General features: G+C 40.8%; 1 protein-coding gene across 10 annotated transcripts in view; it reads left to right on the plus strand.

Moving 5' to 3' along the window:
- anln2 (anillin, actin binding protein 2) overlaps positions 1 to 15,588 on the plus strand; it is a 32,232-nt gene extending 16,644 nt beyond the window's left edge. For 7 of the 10 annotated variants that reach the window (XM_020585669.1, XM_020585672.1, XM_020585676.1 and 4 more), the window contains 17 exons: positions 355 to 1,518; positions 2,028 to 2,326; positions 2,458 to 2,552; positions 4,915 to 5,044; positions 5,269 to 5,404; positions 5,787 to 5,975; positions 7,672 to 7,798; positions 8,062 to 8,110; positions 10,080 to 10,133; positions 10,225 to 10,257; positions 10,382 to 10,406; positions 11,179 to 11,285; positions 11,737 to 11,790; positions 14,027 to 14,113; positions 14,399 to 14,506; positions 14,584 to 14,732; positions 15,151 to 15,588. In XM_020585669.1, coding sequence (XP_020441325.1) covers positions 355 to 1,518; positions 2,028 to 2,326; positions 2,458 to 2,552; positions 4,915 to 5,044; positions 5,269 to 5,404; positions 5,787 to 5,975; positions 7,672 to 7,798; positions 8,062 to 8,110; positions 10,080 to 10,133; positions 10,225 to 10,257; positions 10,382 to 10,406; positions 11,179 to 11,285; positions 11,737 to 11,790; positions 14,027 to 14,113; positions 14,399 to 14,506; positions 14,584 to 14,732; positions 15,151 to 15,316 — 2,972 coding nt within the window. In that variant the 3' untranslated portion in view covers positions 15,317 to 15,588. The remainder of the gene's footprint in view (positions 1 to 354; positions 1,519 to 2,027; positions 2,327 to 2,457; positions 2,553 to 4,914; positions 5,045 to 5,268; positions 5,405 to 5,786; positions 5,976 to 7,671; positions 7,799 to 8,061; positions 8,111 to 10,079; positions 10,134 to 10,224; positions 10,258 to 10,381; positions 10,407 to 11,178; positions 11,286 to 11,736; positions 11,791 to 14,026; positions 14,114 to 14,398; positions 14,507 to 14,583; positions 14,733 to 15,150) is intronic. The other 3 variants (XM_020585673.1, XM_020585674.1, XM_020585679.1) reach the window with 3 other exon arrangements.
- The last annotated feature ends 362 nt before the right edge of the window (positions 15,589 to 15,950 follow it).

A 15,950-nucleotide genomic window follows, 5' to 3' on the forward strand; every position in this document is an offset into this window, starting at 1 on the left:
TGTGTGTGTGTATATATATATATATGTGTGTGTGTGTGTGTATGTATATATATATATGTGTGTGTGTGTGTGTGTATATATATATATATGTGTGTGTGTGTGTGTGTGTGTGTATATATACACACTATGCAGATTGGATGCAAGTACAAGAATAGTCGGTACACCTGATCAAAATTTAGTCAATCCTTGTATTTGCTTTCATGCTGGACATGTTTTCCCAACACTATCACTACCCTATCCTAGGGATTTAAAATAGCTTTTGGCCATATAAAAATACTCAGGACCTGCTATAAACTATGTTAAGCATGGAGGTTGGGCACTTAGTGTTAAGATGTGAGACTGATTTTTCAACAGGTGAAATGGCACCTTGTGTCTTTGAAGCCCCACCAGCATCTGTAGAGCTTGAAAGCTCGAGGGAAGGGCAGCTACAAATGGAACTGAAGAATCAAAATACTCATCAGGGCCAAGAAGTCAGGGAGAAGAAAGACCACAAGGCTTCAGTTGGAAACGAAGAAGACCATGTAGGGTCCCAGCAACCAGAGAGCCAGACCATACTGAAGCTGTCTTTTGGTGAGGATCAGAATGTGTCAGGTGATGAGCAGAGTTTGCTAGAACCCACTTGCCCAGAGGAGTTGAATGTGAAGGAAACCAGTGAGGTTTCTGAAGTAACTGAACAGAGCGATTCAGAAAGGTTTGAAAAGATTGATTCTTCATATGGTGAAGAGGAGATTGAGCCTTCAACAGATGAGGAGATGAGGTTGTGGAGATATCCTCAATCCAAGGTGTACACACAGGGAGACTCTACAGCTGAAGAACAAAAGAAATGTGTGTGTGCTGAAGAAGAGGAAATGATTACTTGTTCCTCTGAATTGCATGAAGATGAGAAACCCAGACCAGAAAAGGGCAAATATGAGTTGGAATGCTGTATAGATGATGCTGTGAAAGGCCAGTCTACTTTAAGGAGAGACCAAGGGAACATAGAGTCCTGCAAAGGATATCATGAGGGAGAAACTACAGGAGACATTAATGCATTTGCAATAAGACGAGAGCAGAAAAACACAGAAGGATGTACTTATAAGGGTGATATATGCCAAGAGTCAACAGAGATCCAGGCAGTGACTATAAAAGAAGACATGGATCTAGAATCAGACAGAACAGGCCCGACTACAGTGAAACAAATGGGGGTATCTCCTTTTGCAAATGTAGGGTACACAGATCTTCAAGGAAACATAAAAAATGTAGCACAGGCTTATGCCAAACCAGTAGACACTGATACACAAGATGCAGCTCTGAGTTTGACAGGGGTGCAGATGTCAGAATGCCATTTGGAGCGAGAGAAAGAAGCAGTAGATGAAAGACAAGGTATTACAGATGGGCAAACGGAGGACCCTTACAAGGCAGAGGGAAGAGAAGGCTCAAAGAAAGTCACTTTTATCCTGGAGCCTGAGCTAATCGGTGACGTGTTCCTGGCTGAGACCAATACCTCCATGAAGTCCAGGGCTGAGTCAAGTATGTCAGGTGAGAACGGCACGAAGATGTCGGTATGAGCACCTGGGCTGCCCAAGGACACCTTAAAAGTGGTGGAGTACACTGATGAACTAGTTTGTGGGACAGAAATCACTGACCTTTGGGAAACTGCATACACCAGGTTTACATTTAGTATGTTCCTGTAAACACAGGGTGATCAAAACATACTTCTGTGCTGCACAAATGCAAACATACAGATGTTGTTTAGAGATGGTTAGATGGCTGTTTCTTTTGTGCTTGTCTAATGTGAACAAAGACTTTTGTGTGAGGGTGTGTCTTTGTAAAATATTCCTTTAGGTGCATAGTGAGGATACTAATGTGGGATCTCATGCACAATTGGTATAGCATAGGTACACTTGGTGGAATAAGAGGAATATGGTATACAGCTGAGACATGTACTGTAGGTGTTTGTCTAGAAACTCACCACACATCTACCTAATGTAGTCCTTATTTGCTTCTGAAAGTGATTTGGTAGTGTTTTTTTTTTTCTTCCCTCTTAGATGTCGAACTGAGTCATGATGAGACCAAGACTGCACAAATAATTGATCAGATGTTCGAAGAAGTGCTGGAATATGCTGGAAAGATGGACGAGACGGTTGACAATGAAGACGCTGAGGACCACGATAGCGGTATTGGTGCTTGTTCTGGAGACATGGAGTCAGAGAAGGAGAAAAGTGAGGAAAAGGGAGAGGCCAAAGAAGAGCGTGATGAAAACAGTGGAGATGAGCTACTCACTTTCCCTCTCAGCAGCATCCTGTCTCCTCTCAGCAAGTCTGTAGAGGCTGTGGTCACCCCTCTGGTAATAACAGTATTCATAACTCTGAGCTGTCAGTACAGGAGCTTTGTTAGGGAAGCTTTGTGGATTAAGTATCGGATAAATGTACAAGCTGGAAAAATATATCTGTGTTAATGTCCATATTCCACCAACAGCGTCTAGCAGCAAGCCAGGAATCCAATCCTCCATCTCCGCTCCTCACTCCAGAAGACACCACTCCCACCCCAGCTGAATTTCTTCCTCTGTACAGGTATGATTAAAGGACATAACATGCAAAATTCACTTTTACACCGTGTGTGTAGACACACAAAACATGAGAACAGAGCAGTCCCTGCCTGTTTAGCTTTTTCCACATTTGTAAAAACCCCTGCTGCTCGGATTTGTTTCTTTATGACCTCATACAAAATGACACAGCAGTTAATATCATAGATCCTCCTCCCACTCAGATCTGTTTTAGTGCTACCTGTGTGCCACTGTGATTTTTCTCGCTAGAACGGCAGAGGAACAGTGACATGGCACAGCTCAGAGGAAAGCTCAGTTGTTGGTTACACAGAAGTCTCTACCCACTTTCATCCTCAGAGCCAGCGAACATGCAGTGGATGTCATGTATTTATTGTGGAAATGTTCCTGACGATATCCCTAAAATGTTGCACGTTATGTGTTAATCATTTCACGTGGAAGTGCTTTCTCAATGAGAGCTAGTACAACACTAGTTTCCAGACTGACTCTACCTCACACCCCGTTGCTGAATCAGAATCGGCTTTATTGGCCAGGTGTGTTGGACACATGAGGAATTTGACTCCAGTACATTGGCTCTGTGTGTACATACATATCAACAAGCAAAGGAATGTGCATTAAGAAAAGAGATAAAAAAAAAAAAAAAAAAAAGCTGTACATATATACAGTATATGCGCACACAGTCTGGATTCAACGGTTCTATATGTATGTACATGTATATTTAAGTCAAGTCATTTCTTTCTTTTAATGATTTTGAGACCAATCAATCCATGCTTTTATAACCTCTAGACTTGACCTAGTAATGCATTATGCCTTGGTGTTAATCAGTTGTCTCTCTCTCGTCTTCAAATGGTCCAAAATGCTGCTGCTCGTCTTTTGACAGGTACCAGGAAATTTGACCATATAACCCCGGTACTGGCTTCTCTTCACTGGCTTCCAGCCTGTTTTAGAATTCATTTTAAGCTGTTGATTTATTTATTTTTTTTTTTTTTTAGGTTTTTTTTTTTTTTATGGTTTTGCACACCCCCTCACTGTGGAATGGTTTACCTCTTAATGTTAGATCATTTGCAGACTTGACGACTTTTAAATCATTGGTTAAAACATATTTATTCACATTGGCTTTTAATACATAGTATTGTCTGATGCTTCCTTGTTTTAACTGTTAACTCTGTGTTTATGTTCCTATGTTGTTTTATTCCTCTATTGATATTAATTTTAGTTCTTACCTTGCCCTTGTAAAGTACTTTGGTCAACCAGACGTTGTTTTTAAAGTGCTATATAAATAAACTGATTTGATTTTGATATCTACAGGTATTGCACTGAAGGTTATTGTCCAGTCATACTGTCGTAGGTTAAGTGCTAAAAAGAGTGACTGCTCGGGGGAAGAAACTGTCCCTGTGCCTGGTTGTCTTGGTGCACAGTGACCTGTAACGCTGTCCAGAGGGGAGGAGTTCAAACCGATTGTGTCCGGGGTGTGAGGGGTCTGCAGAAGTGTTGCTGTGTTACTTTTTAGCCCAATTTCCTGTGAGTAGTGGGTTGGATGGTGGTAGCTTTGCTTCTTTATCTAACATTATTGTTAACAGCACTAAACTTTGTGTAAACATGTTACTGGTGTTTCTCTATTAGACAACAGTGCCCAGCTGTGACGGTAGCAGGCTCCTACTTGCACATCTCTGGTTGTTTAGCTTTTGTTCTAGAAACAGTTATTATGGTAAGTGGGTCTTATACTTGTTCAGCGCTTTTCTATGCATTGCAGCACACTCAGTTGGCAGGTGGCTCCTGCTCAGCACTGTGGGAGCTGACCAATCAGAACAGACTGGGCTTCTAGGAAGTGGGGCCAGGAGCTAAGACAGAGGGGAAAAGAGGGTCTGGTGCTACCGGTGCTCCCAGGAAACTAATGAACTTTATGAATGTACAAGGGTGTAAACATTATCTACCAGAACCTTTAAATCACAATGTAAACCTGAACATGAGCATAATTTGTGACCTTTGACCATAGGCCAAAGTAAAACTGTTTATCTTGCATTATAAAGATATTTGTTGACATAAAAGCTACATCACACTCCATTTATGCAATTTTATGAATTTTCTGTTTCAGTATTTACACATTGTTTCTCTGACATTTCTAAAATATATTCTGAAACAGCCTGACAAAATATTATAATGCAATAAAAATAAAGGTGCTAATTTAGTGAAAAACATGAATGAATTTAATAATGTACTCTTGCCCAGTGTAGTTCTCATGTAACCTGCATGTCAGCTCTGCACAAAGCAGCCTTATAACAGGCTGTAGCAGTAATCAGTAATCCTAAATACGAGTACCTATTGTACCGAACCATGTTTTAACTGTGATTTGTTTGTTCTGTGATCGACAGCATCGATGCCTACCGCACACAAAGACAGAGTAAGCTGCCTGCCATACAGAGTGTCACTCCTGCAGCTCAAATGCGAGCTCCAGAGAAGTCCCAAGTTCAGCATTCTGTCGCCACAGAGGACAAAATCATGGTGTGTAGTGCATGTTTTGATTATTGGAGGAAGCCTCATTCTCACAGTAGATCAGTAATTAATCCAGATGAACTCTAACCATGTCATTTTAACTGCAAAACGCCAGCACTACTAAATCCATCATTTGGATTAAACTGTGTTGCAGCTGTGGAGCTAGTTTTTGTTTAAGTTGGATCTTGTATGAATGTTTTTTCTTATAACCCTGCACGGTGTTGTTTGACCAGTCTCTTGATGAAGAAGCAGGGAAGCTGCAGACTGTGATCAGCCAGACCCTGCAGGCTCTGAGCTGCTGCACTGATGAAGAGCATGGACAAGGCTCGCTGGAGGAGGCTGAGGCTGAAAAACTGCTACTGGTCTCCAGTGTGTACACCACAGGAACAGTCTAATATTTATGTGCCGTGGTTCAGAAGATATTTTCAAGCTAATTCTGTTTAGCTAGAAAGTAATGCCTCAGCTGCAATTGCATTATTTTAGTGTTGCATTTCACATTCACTTTCTGAAATAATAACTGTATTAATAACAGAATACACATATCTTTGTATTTTAGGGCTATCCCAAGTGGCTATTTTTTTGGGCCCTGGATATTCAGTGGCAATAATCGTGAATATTTGGGCCCAGCCCTAGTGTATTTAACATTGATATCTGCACATCTTGTTCCCTGTTTTCAAAGTGTAAAACAAGTAATTTTTTTATTTTGTTTTGTCTGTTTTCTTTACTATTGTCATTGTCTTGTTTGGTTCAGGTGAGAAACGGTCCGCCCTGCTGGCGGAAGTGGCCAGACTGAGGGAGGAGAGGAACCTGGAGTCTGGAGAGGTAGCAGGGGAGGACAGGGACTATGTCTCCCAGCAGCCCTGCAGGGGGACTGTCAACATCACAAACATTCAGCTGCCTCTTAAGGTTGAATTTGTCTGCTCTTCACACAGTCGCACAGGTAGCACAAGAAAGTGTTTCAGCCTTTTACGTTTAACTGCCTGCCATAGTTCTCAGTCACATACAGTCTTATGCAAAAGTTTAGGCACCCCTTGATAAATAACAGATTTTGGTGATTTTTTATTTGAACAGATGTTAACACAGTTTCTCTTGGAAATGGAAAAAATGCACAATATTTTCAGGTGTTCTTTTCATGAAATGCTGCTCCTTTTTTTCTCCAAACATGCCTTTGCTGATTGTGTCCAAAGAGTTCTATTTTAACTTCATCAGTCCACAGCACTTGTTTCCAAAACGCATCGGGCTTCTGTAGATGTCCTGTTGCATACTTCAGATGTTGGATTTTATGATGGGGACGCAGATAAGGTTTTCTTCTGCTGACTCTTCCATGAAGGCCTTGTCTGTGCAAGCATCGCTGCACAGTGGAACGGTGCACCACCACTCCTGAGTCTGCTAAATCTTCCTGCAGGTTTTTTGCAGTCAAATGGGGGTTTTGATTTGTCTTTCTGACCAGCATACGAGCAGTTCTGTCCGAGAGTTTTCTTGGTCTTCCAGATCTCATCTTGACCTCCACAGTTCCCCTGATCTGCCATCTCTTATTTACATTTCTTACTGTGGAAACTGCAAGCTGACAACGCTTTGCTATCTTCTTGTAGCCTTCTCCTGCATTGTGGGCATCAATAACTTTCATTTTCAGGGTCTTACACAGCTGCTTAGAGGAACCCATGGTTGCTGGGTGTCCACAAGTGTGTGCACAAGGTTTGAAGAGTCAAGGTATTTGTACAGCTTTGAAATTGGCATTTACCAATGACAGCTGTTGCTGTGCATCAGATCTAACGCGCTGATTAAGGTCTGAAACCTTGTGAGAGACTTTGAGACTCTGGAACTCTTAGGGTGCCCAAACTTTTGCACCATGCCATAATAATGTTTTTATTTTTTATTTTTGTTCAATTTATGGCATAAGAAGTAACTATGCATCACTGTTTGCAGAAAATATTGTGCATTTTTTCCATTTCCAAGAGAAACCGTGTTAACATCTGTTCAAATAAAAAATCACCAAAATCTGTTATTTATCAAGGGGTGCCTAAACTTTTGCATAAGACTGTACAACCTCAAGTCAGAAAAAGCTGGGATGGTATGTAAAATCTAATAGTGATGTGTAAATCCTCTGTATCCTGTATCACATTGAAAACAACACAGCAGCACATTATTTGATGTGATACCTCATCAGTTTTATTCTTTGTTAAAAATAAACACTCACTTCAATCCTGATGCTGCAACACTTTACAATAAAAGTTGGTCTGGCTGCATTTTAGGGCCAGTGATGAGGTAAAACAATGAAATGATGACTCCAGTTGAACCAGGTGATGTCAACAGGTGACTGCATCATGACTTGGTACAACAGTGGCGTCCAGGAAAGTGTTTATTTTGAACAAAGAATAAAATTGATGGGGTGTCACATCAAATGTGCTGCCGTGTTTTCATTGTAGTACAGGACACAGATGATTTGCACAACTATTTTCAGTTTATATTTTACACACGTCCCAACTTGTTCTGATTTGGGGTTGTATAAGGCAGACATGTCACGTGAAAACTTTTGCATTTGTATAATTTTAATAACATTCTATTACAAAATTCAGGGCTTAATGAAGACACACGTACTGACTGATGTCCACTGATTTGTCTGTGTGTACATTTAGGTCGACCAAGTCACTACTTTTTCGTCCTGATCCGCTATGGGCCCCACAACATTGTCACCACCCCACTGGCCACACCTGACGATGCTCAGAATGGAGACACCATCTCCTTCCCTACTTCTGTCACCCTGTAAGCTGCACTTTATCAGCTGGGTTTCACAAATTTAAATTTTATTTTTAAACATCTGATTAATAAATGGTCACATCCAGGCAACTCTGATCAGATATGGATGCTCTCAGCAATGGCAATTGTATTTCTGGACTGGTTTCATGTTGATGCTTTGAAATGTTGCTCACTGTCCCTTGTTACTGTATTAGTCAGATAGTTTCAGTGGAAATCTGTAATGTTCTATAGATGAAATCTTGTTTGTTTTTGTCTCCCTAATATTTCAGGAAGGACATCCGCTCATCCTTTAAGATTGATGTGGAAGTCTACAGCCTGGTGAGGATAAAAACATTGATTTGCAGTTGTTCTTTGTAACATATGAATAGAAATGAAGACTGATTTAGACAATAACAGCGGTTACACAACTGAGATAGCTATGGCATTCAGATGACATTGCCTGTCAGGCCAGCTGCTGTTGTTTACACTCAGCAGATACGAAGATAATAGGAATCAAGGATAAAGGTACACTAGAATGTGAAAAATTTCTAATTGAACATGTAGCAGTTCCAATGATATACAGTGGCAGAAAAAAGAAAGAACTTCATGCAATGACCTGGTTTTCTTCATTAATTGGTAATAAAATGTGATGTGATCTTCATTTAAGTCAGACGGGTACTGTCTATAGATGAACACAATGGGCCTCCTTCTGCAATATGTGTGTAGAAATGTTCTTACCTTGTGCACACAGTAATACTGTTGGGTTCACTGCCATGCCCCCATTTCTCGGTATATGTGTTAGAAGTGTGTCATGAAGAAAGTGATAAAGTTGCAAGAGAAGAGCAGGACGTGACATGACAGGACCTGAGGGGAGGTATCAGGTGAGGGCATCGTGTCCAGTGATGACATTTCAAGGAATCGAATGGCTGCAGTCAAACTTGTCTTTGCAGCTGGGAACGGCTGATAAGCCGTTGGTCACACGCTTCCAATACAGTATGCTGGTCTCTGAAGATGCGCTATGTTCTGCAGGGACAGGCTACATTATCTTCCTTATATCTTGTACATCTACAGTTGAAGTCAAAACCTTTTTTCTAACCACTACACAAACTTGTGTTTTGGCAAGTCGGTTAGGATGAACTTTATGCAAGACAAATAATTTTTCCAAACGTTGCTTATAGATAGATTATATCATAATTCCATTGGGTCATAGGTTTACATACACTCAGTTGACTGTGCCTTGAAACAGCTTGAGAATTTCCAGAAAATGTAATGGCTTTAGAAGCCATGGATGTATTTCGAGTCTAAATGGGCACCACCAACTACCCAGTAACTTTACTCATGCTTCCTTTTTAAGTATCAGTTCTGGTACTATAAAGGCATGGCACCTTTTTAGTACCATTATCAGAAAAAACCTAAACAATACCCTACCCTGCTGGCCATGCATCTGTGGTCAGACGCACCTTTTCAGCACTTGTCAAATGACTGCACAGCTACCATGCATTATCACCGTCCAGTTTGTCCAGTTGTGCTGTGATTGTTTTTCTTGATGGCTGTATTTTCTGCTGTAGTAAAATGATATACTGATCTTGTTAGTGTGTTATTTCAAGGTGTTGGTAAAAGCAAGGGAAAACAGTGGCTCTTTCTTTCTGAAGACAAAACTATAGTCGCATGAATTTCTTAAATTTAACTAATCAAATATTCATAAATTGTTGCCCGTCCCTGGTCAGTTTCATGGTTCAAGTGGCCAGTGCATTAATGCATTTACAGTTAAAGCCTTAAATATCAATAATATAGTTAACTGTTAGCTTTTTTTAAAATGAATGCTGTTTTAATACACTATGCGTTTAGTTAAAAGGTGTTTTGTTTTATTTTTTTAAGGCAGCCAAGCCTTCATAATTTCTAAATACGCGTGCTTTGAGGCAGTTCTAAATTTGTTTGCAGAGGACGAACAAATTTAGGTGAGAAAATATTGATAAAACCCAAATTTCTATGCAAGTTTAAAGCACAGGTCTGTGTGTATAAACCCTTTGTGAATGAGGCCCAGTGTGCTTAGTCAAATGGCTCACTAGCAGGCCTGAGTCTTGATGCTCCCTGCACCCTGCTGTGCATGCTATGTAATGCCATGCAGTGCCCTTCCTACAGTGTATGTAGCGCCCCAGTATTGATGCCTTTAGCTGCTACTCTGGGCTCATTTTTCACCTCACTGAGCAGGAGTTTGTTGTGTGTAACAAACTCATTTATTTGATTGATTTATTTTTAAGTGAAAGTGGCACTCACCCTTCAAATCTTGTTTCATTGATTCATCTAGTCCCACACTCCAAGCAGTAACTGCAGCACAGACCGGGCCACCACCAAGTCACGGGTGCGTGAGTGAAGATTTCACAAATAATGAGTCAGGAGTAGATTTATTAATGTTAGTCTCAATAATTGATGGTGTCTTTTTACATATCCAGGTGACACCAAGAAAGCTTCTGAACACTATCACAGTGAGTATCAGGTTTTTATTTCATAGCCAAGCATTAAAGTACTGTGAAGATGATTTATTTATTTTTTTAATGCCCACCTCACACTATAGTGCAGTAATACCTGAATGTCTACTTTTGTTTTCAGCAGAGATCCAGTAACAGCCTTCCATGTAAGTTGAGTTTAATTAGTCGGTATTTGTTACAGTACAAAGAGGCTCTATTTTATTGCCTCCATCAAGGGAGGGGGTTGTGTTTTTGCCAGTGTTTCTTAACAGCACAACTCAAAGTGATAAATTAATTTAGATGAAATTTTTGGAGAAGTAGGGAACAATTTACTAGATTTTGGTGGTGATTCACATCATAATTTAGATACAGGATTATTTTAAGACTATTCATAAGTGAGTGTTGGAAAGGCTCTTGACTGTACGGGAGCCCCTTTTGTGGCCAATGAGCATTTCTGAACACTCCAAGCAAATGTGGAGAAAAAGCCCAGGGTTAGTGACAGCTGCCCATTCATTGTCAATGCAGTGCAGGTGAAAACAACAGGTCACACACAGCTTCAGTTAGAAGTTAGAAGCTCATGCACGGTTCTAAGGTCTGAAGAGACTCCTATGAAATCATACAGGAGAGAAGCCAGTCAGCTGAGTTGGTGGCAAAACCTTTGTGTTCCATCTTTTACTGCATATAACAACTTGTACTTAAAGTAGAACTGAAGCGACTTTCATTACAGGATGAGTAGTTAAAACACTTCAAAATGTAACTGCATTGTTTTGCATTTTGCGACTTTAAAATCTCATCTCATTCTCATGATCCCAATATCATGCATCGTCTCGTCTTGTGAGCTAAGCGTCATGCCCTTACTAAACACTGGTCAGAACGGTCATATATTTTGTTAACTCTGGCCATTTTGTTTGCTTGGATGTTTCATTCATTGTCTTTCAGCTGGTCCATCTACTCTCAACACTCGTCGCTCCAGTAACTTCTGTCTGGTGGGCTCCCATAAGATCACCCTGGCCTCACTGGGACACAGCAAGTTCCCTCTGGATAAGGTAGATATCTGGGACAGTGCTGGGAAGAGCTGGTCACATTGTTTTTAGTGAAGCAGGGTTGTTGGTCAGTGATTTAAAAGGGCCCTGTCCACATCAACTCAGATGTCAGTTTGGCATGTAAAGGGTAACATCATGAATAAAGTTAGGTGGATGTTTGTGTGGGCAGGCCTGTAAATGCTATGGTGGAAACTGTTAAGTGAATAACATTCAGAGTGTGGATAGCATGGCATATGTAACACCATGTCACCAGGTCGCGCCTCACTTTCTGAATTAATTCACTGACCGACCAGAGAAGAACAGTGCTATGGGCACCATGTAACGTCTTTGGTGTTTGTTTTAAATCATTCTGTTAGGACCTTCTACACGTGGGTGGTCTCACTGGTCATGTAACATCTGTCCCTCCCTGTCTGCTTCCCTTACCCCCCCCTCTGACCTTTTTTCCTACACTCAGATGAAACTTGAAGGCAAAATCAGGAGGCTGCTGGGAGATGAATTTCAGGATAAGGTTTCACTCTTTTCACAAAAATTACCCCTTTAGCTCTCACCTTTCCCTGAGCTCATTTGCAAAAATTATCTGACTTTCAGTCTTAATTGTATTTGTTTGTAGTGAGTAAGTTTTCTTTAGTTTCAAGCTCTTTCCCATCTGATGAAGGTTTCTGACTAAAAACATTGGTACAGTACATTTAGTGCTTAATGCAGAACTAGAAATGAAAAGATCACCTAATTTCTGATTCACATTTTTATGTATATTTGTTGTAATGTGTTTATACAGTGTTGTTCAAAACAATAGCAGTACAATGTGACTAACCAGAATAATCCAGGTTTTTAGTATATATTTTTTATTGCTACATGGCAAACAAGTTACCAGTAGGTGCAGTAGATTCTCAGAAAGCAAACAAGACCCAGCATTCATGATATGCACGCTCTTAAGGCTGTGCAATTGGGCAATTAGTTGAAAGGGGTTTGTTAAAAAAAAAATAGCAGTGTCTGCCGTTGACTGTACAAACACAAAACTATGTTGTACAAACGTTTTTGTTTCTAGGATTTGGCAATCCTGTGAATCACTAAACTAATATTTAGTTGTATGACCACAGTTTTTTATAACTGCTTCACATCTGTGTGGCATGGAGTCAACCAACTTGTGGCACCTTTCAGCTGTTATTCCACTCCATGATTCTTTAACAACATTCCACAATTCATTTACATTTCTTGGTTTTGCTTCAGAAACAGCATTTTTGATATCACCCCACAAGTTCTCGATTGGATTAAGGTCCGGGGATTGGGCTGGCCACTCCATAACATTAATTTTGTTGGTTTGGAACCAACACTTTGCTCGTTTACTAGTGTGTTTGGGGTCATTGTCTTGTTGAAACAACCATTTCAAGGGCATGTCCTCTTCAGCATAAGGCAACATGACCTCTTCAAGTATTTTGACATATGCAAACTGATCCATGAGCCCTGGTATGCGATAAATAGGCCCAACACCATAGTAGAAGAAACATGCCCATATCATGATGCTTGCACCACCATGCTTCACTGTCTTCACTGTGTACTGTGGCTTGAATTCAGAGTTTGGGGGCCGTCTCACAAACTGTCTGTGTCCCTTGGACCCAAAAAAAACTATTTTACTATCACTAGTACCCAAGATGGTTCTCCTACTATGGTGTTGGGCCTATTTATCGCATACCAGGGATCATGGATCAGTTTGCATATGTCAAAATACTTGAAGAGGTCATGTTGCCTTATGCTGAAGAGGACATGCCCTTGAAATGGTTGTTTCAACAAGACAATGACCCCAAACACACTAGTAAACGAGCAAAGTCTTGGTTCCAAACCAACAAAATTAATGTTATGGAGTGGCCAGCCCAATCCCCGGACCTTAATCCAATCGAGGACTTGTGGGGTGATATCAAAAATGCTGTTTCTGAAGCAAAACCAAGAAATGTAAATGAATTGTGGAATGTTGTTAAAGAATCATGGAGTGTAATAACAGCTGAAAGGTGCCACAAGTTGGTTGACTCCATGCCACACAGATGTGAAGCAGTTATAACAAACTGTGGTCATACAACTAAATATTAGTTTAGTGATTCACAGGATTGCTAAATCCTAGAAACAAAAACGTTTGTACAACATAGTTTTGTGTTTGTACAGTCAATGGCAGACACTGCTATTTTTTTGAACACACCCCTTTCAACTAATTGCCCAATTGCACAGCCTTAAGAGCGTGCATATCATGAATGCTGGGTCTTGTTTGCTTTCTGAGAATCTACTGCACCTACTGGTAACTTGTTTGCCATGTAGCAATAAAAAATATATACTAAAAACCTGGATTATTCTGGTTAGTCACATTGTACTGCTATTATTTTGAACAATACTGTACATATTACATTTTTTTTGCTATATGATTTCAGTATTGGATGGCTGCTGTCATTACACCTCTGAACCTTTTCCCCTGTAAAAGCAGTATGCTGTGCTCTGTGTGTGTGTTAACTGTGAATATCCACGGATTTCCCTCCAGAATGCAGTACTCACCACAGTGATACACACTCAAATAGCTATATCAGATAGGTCTGAGTGAAATCTCTTAGTTATGACCACATCTGGTCACATTTTGAAGATTTAAATTTCAGTGGATGAAGAGCACGTTGGAATGAAATCCTTTAAAACCTTATTTTTTGATTCTTGACTCTACATCTTCCACGCCACACCAGTCTGACACTGTCTTCTTCCCTTGATTATAGGTGCCTTTTCTCTCCCCTCTAGAGGGCAACATCTACTTACGACTGGACAGCGAGAGTCACTCCAATGTGCAGCACCAAGGCTTCCTGGTCAGGACCGTTTATTACTCTCTGGCCACAACAGATATGTCAGTGCTAACAAGACACTTGGTGTCATACTGTGTTAGTGTTCAGGTTCAAAGCAGTTGGGGTGAGAGGATTCTGTCTTGAGTTAAATTTACACTCCACTCCACTGGGAATCTCACATGTACTTGAATGAAAGTTTTCCACAAATAAACAAAGTGGACATTGTCCTTCCTTAATCGTTAGAAAATAGTATTTTGTGGCAAGTATTTGCATTAAATCCCCTTTCTTCTTTTGTGGTTCTGTTCCCAGACCATGTTTGGACTGATCAGTGGATATGGGGTGTGGCATCGCCGGTATTTTGTCCTAGAGGGATGCAGCTTGTCCTTTTGGAACCACCCTAATGATAAAGAAACCAAGGTAGTAACAAACTAACTGATTAGGTCACCTAGCTGCTTTATGTAGATTGAATTTGTTCCTCTGTTTCAACCTACCAGGAGGCAGAGGGCAGCATCTCTCTGTCCAGCTCTCCCAATCAGTGTGTCAGGCCTGTCAAGAGGGACTCGTGTGCTCGACCTTTCACCTTTGAGCTGGTGAGCACAAGCCCACATCAGCAGCAGGACAACAGCCAGGAAGCTTTATCCAAGTGAGTCTGAACAGAAGTGAACTGTGTGGGATGATAGAGTGCACTAAATGCCTTAGAGTTGTGACTTGGACCTTCGAAACAGATGTCAGGGATTTGGTTTTTGAGGTGATCATAGATTCTTTGTGTGAGTCGTAGACCTTTGGTTGACTGGTCTTTCAAGTTGCACATTTTGGCCAGTACAGAACGAACACAACCTCATTTATTGTGCAAACTCGTTTACAGTGAGTGTGAAGCAGGCTGCTCTTCTGTCTGCACCCAGCTAGTGATGATGCCACAGTGGGTGCTTCACATTAGAGTTGAAGGGGAAACCCCTTCTGTGACATCAGTTGGGTTGTGGCTGGAGATTTCTTCAGAAACATGTTGTTCTTGCAGTGCTCTCCCGATTGCAGTCCACAAACTGACGGTCTTTGTTGTTCAGGTGTTGGTTTTCAGCTGATACCAAACAGGAGAGATTGGACTGGATGGAGAAACTCAGTCAAGCTCTTCTGGACTTTCACACATGGAACCAACCATCAGCAACCCAAACGGAAAGTCGTGAGTCAGACATGTCCAGCAGCGGGAACCTAAGGGAGAGTATGCTGTAACTATATATGTACACCAGCATGCCTACTCCCATACTCTACAGTTTGGGATCCACAAGCTGCTTTTATGTGGCAGGTAGATGAGCCAAATCAGGGCTGAGATTCTTCATCTCAAAGCTGCAGGAGACGAGTGTCCTCGTAGTCTCTGTTGATTAACATGTGACCAGGCAAAAATGTTGTCTTGTGTTGATTTATCTTTTGGAGGTGATCTGAGTTTTGTTCCTTTCTTTTAACCTGGGCCTGATCATTACTTTCTGGGGTTTCACTTTTATTTTATTTGGACTTTTTGTTTCTGTGTTAATCAGCTGCTTTAGCCTTTGTTGGCAGGATTATTTGGTCACTTTCATTAGCTAAGGTGAAAGTTCTTGTAGCTTATATATTTGAAATAATTTACACTATAGAGTGTGGTATTTTTGTAATGTTGAAACTGGAAGGATAAATTTGCACTAATGAGTACTGAAGAAATACTATCTTTAACCTTACTAAACTCGTTTGGGATGACGATGGCAGTGAATACTACAAATATAGAAGGAATGTGCTGAATGGGGGATTCTCAGTAACTTGGACGAAGAATTTGCTTCTCTTTGGTGAAACAAGTTGTGGCCAGTCAGTCCATTATTAACGGCAGGTAAAGCAG

Source organism: Monopterus albus, unplaced genomic scaffold, assembly GCF_001952655.1.
Source record: "Monopterus albus unplaced genomic scaffold, M_albus_1.0 scaffold373.1, whole genome shotgun sequence".
Taxonomy (NCBI): domain Eukaryota; kingdom Metazoa; phylum Chordata; class Actinopteri; order Synbranchiformes; family Synbranchidae; genus Monopterus; species Monopterus albus.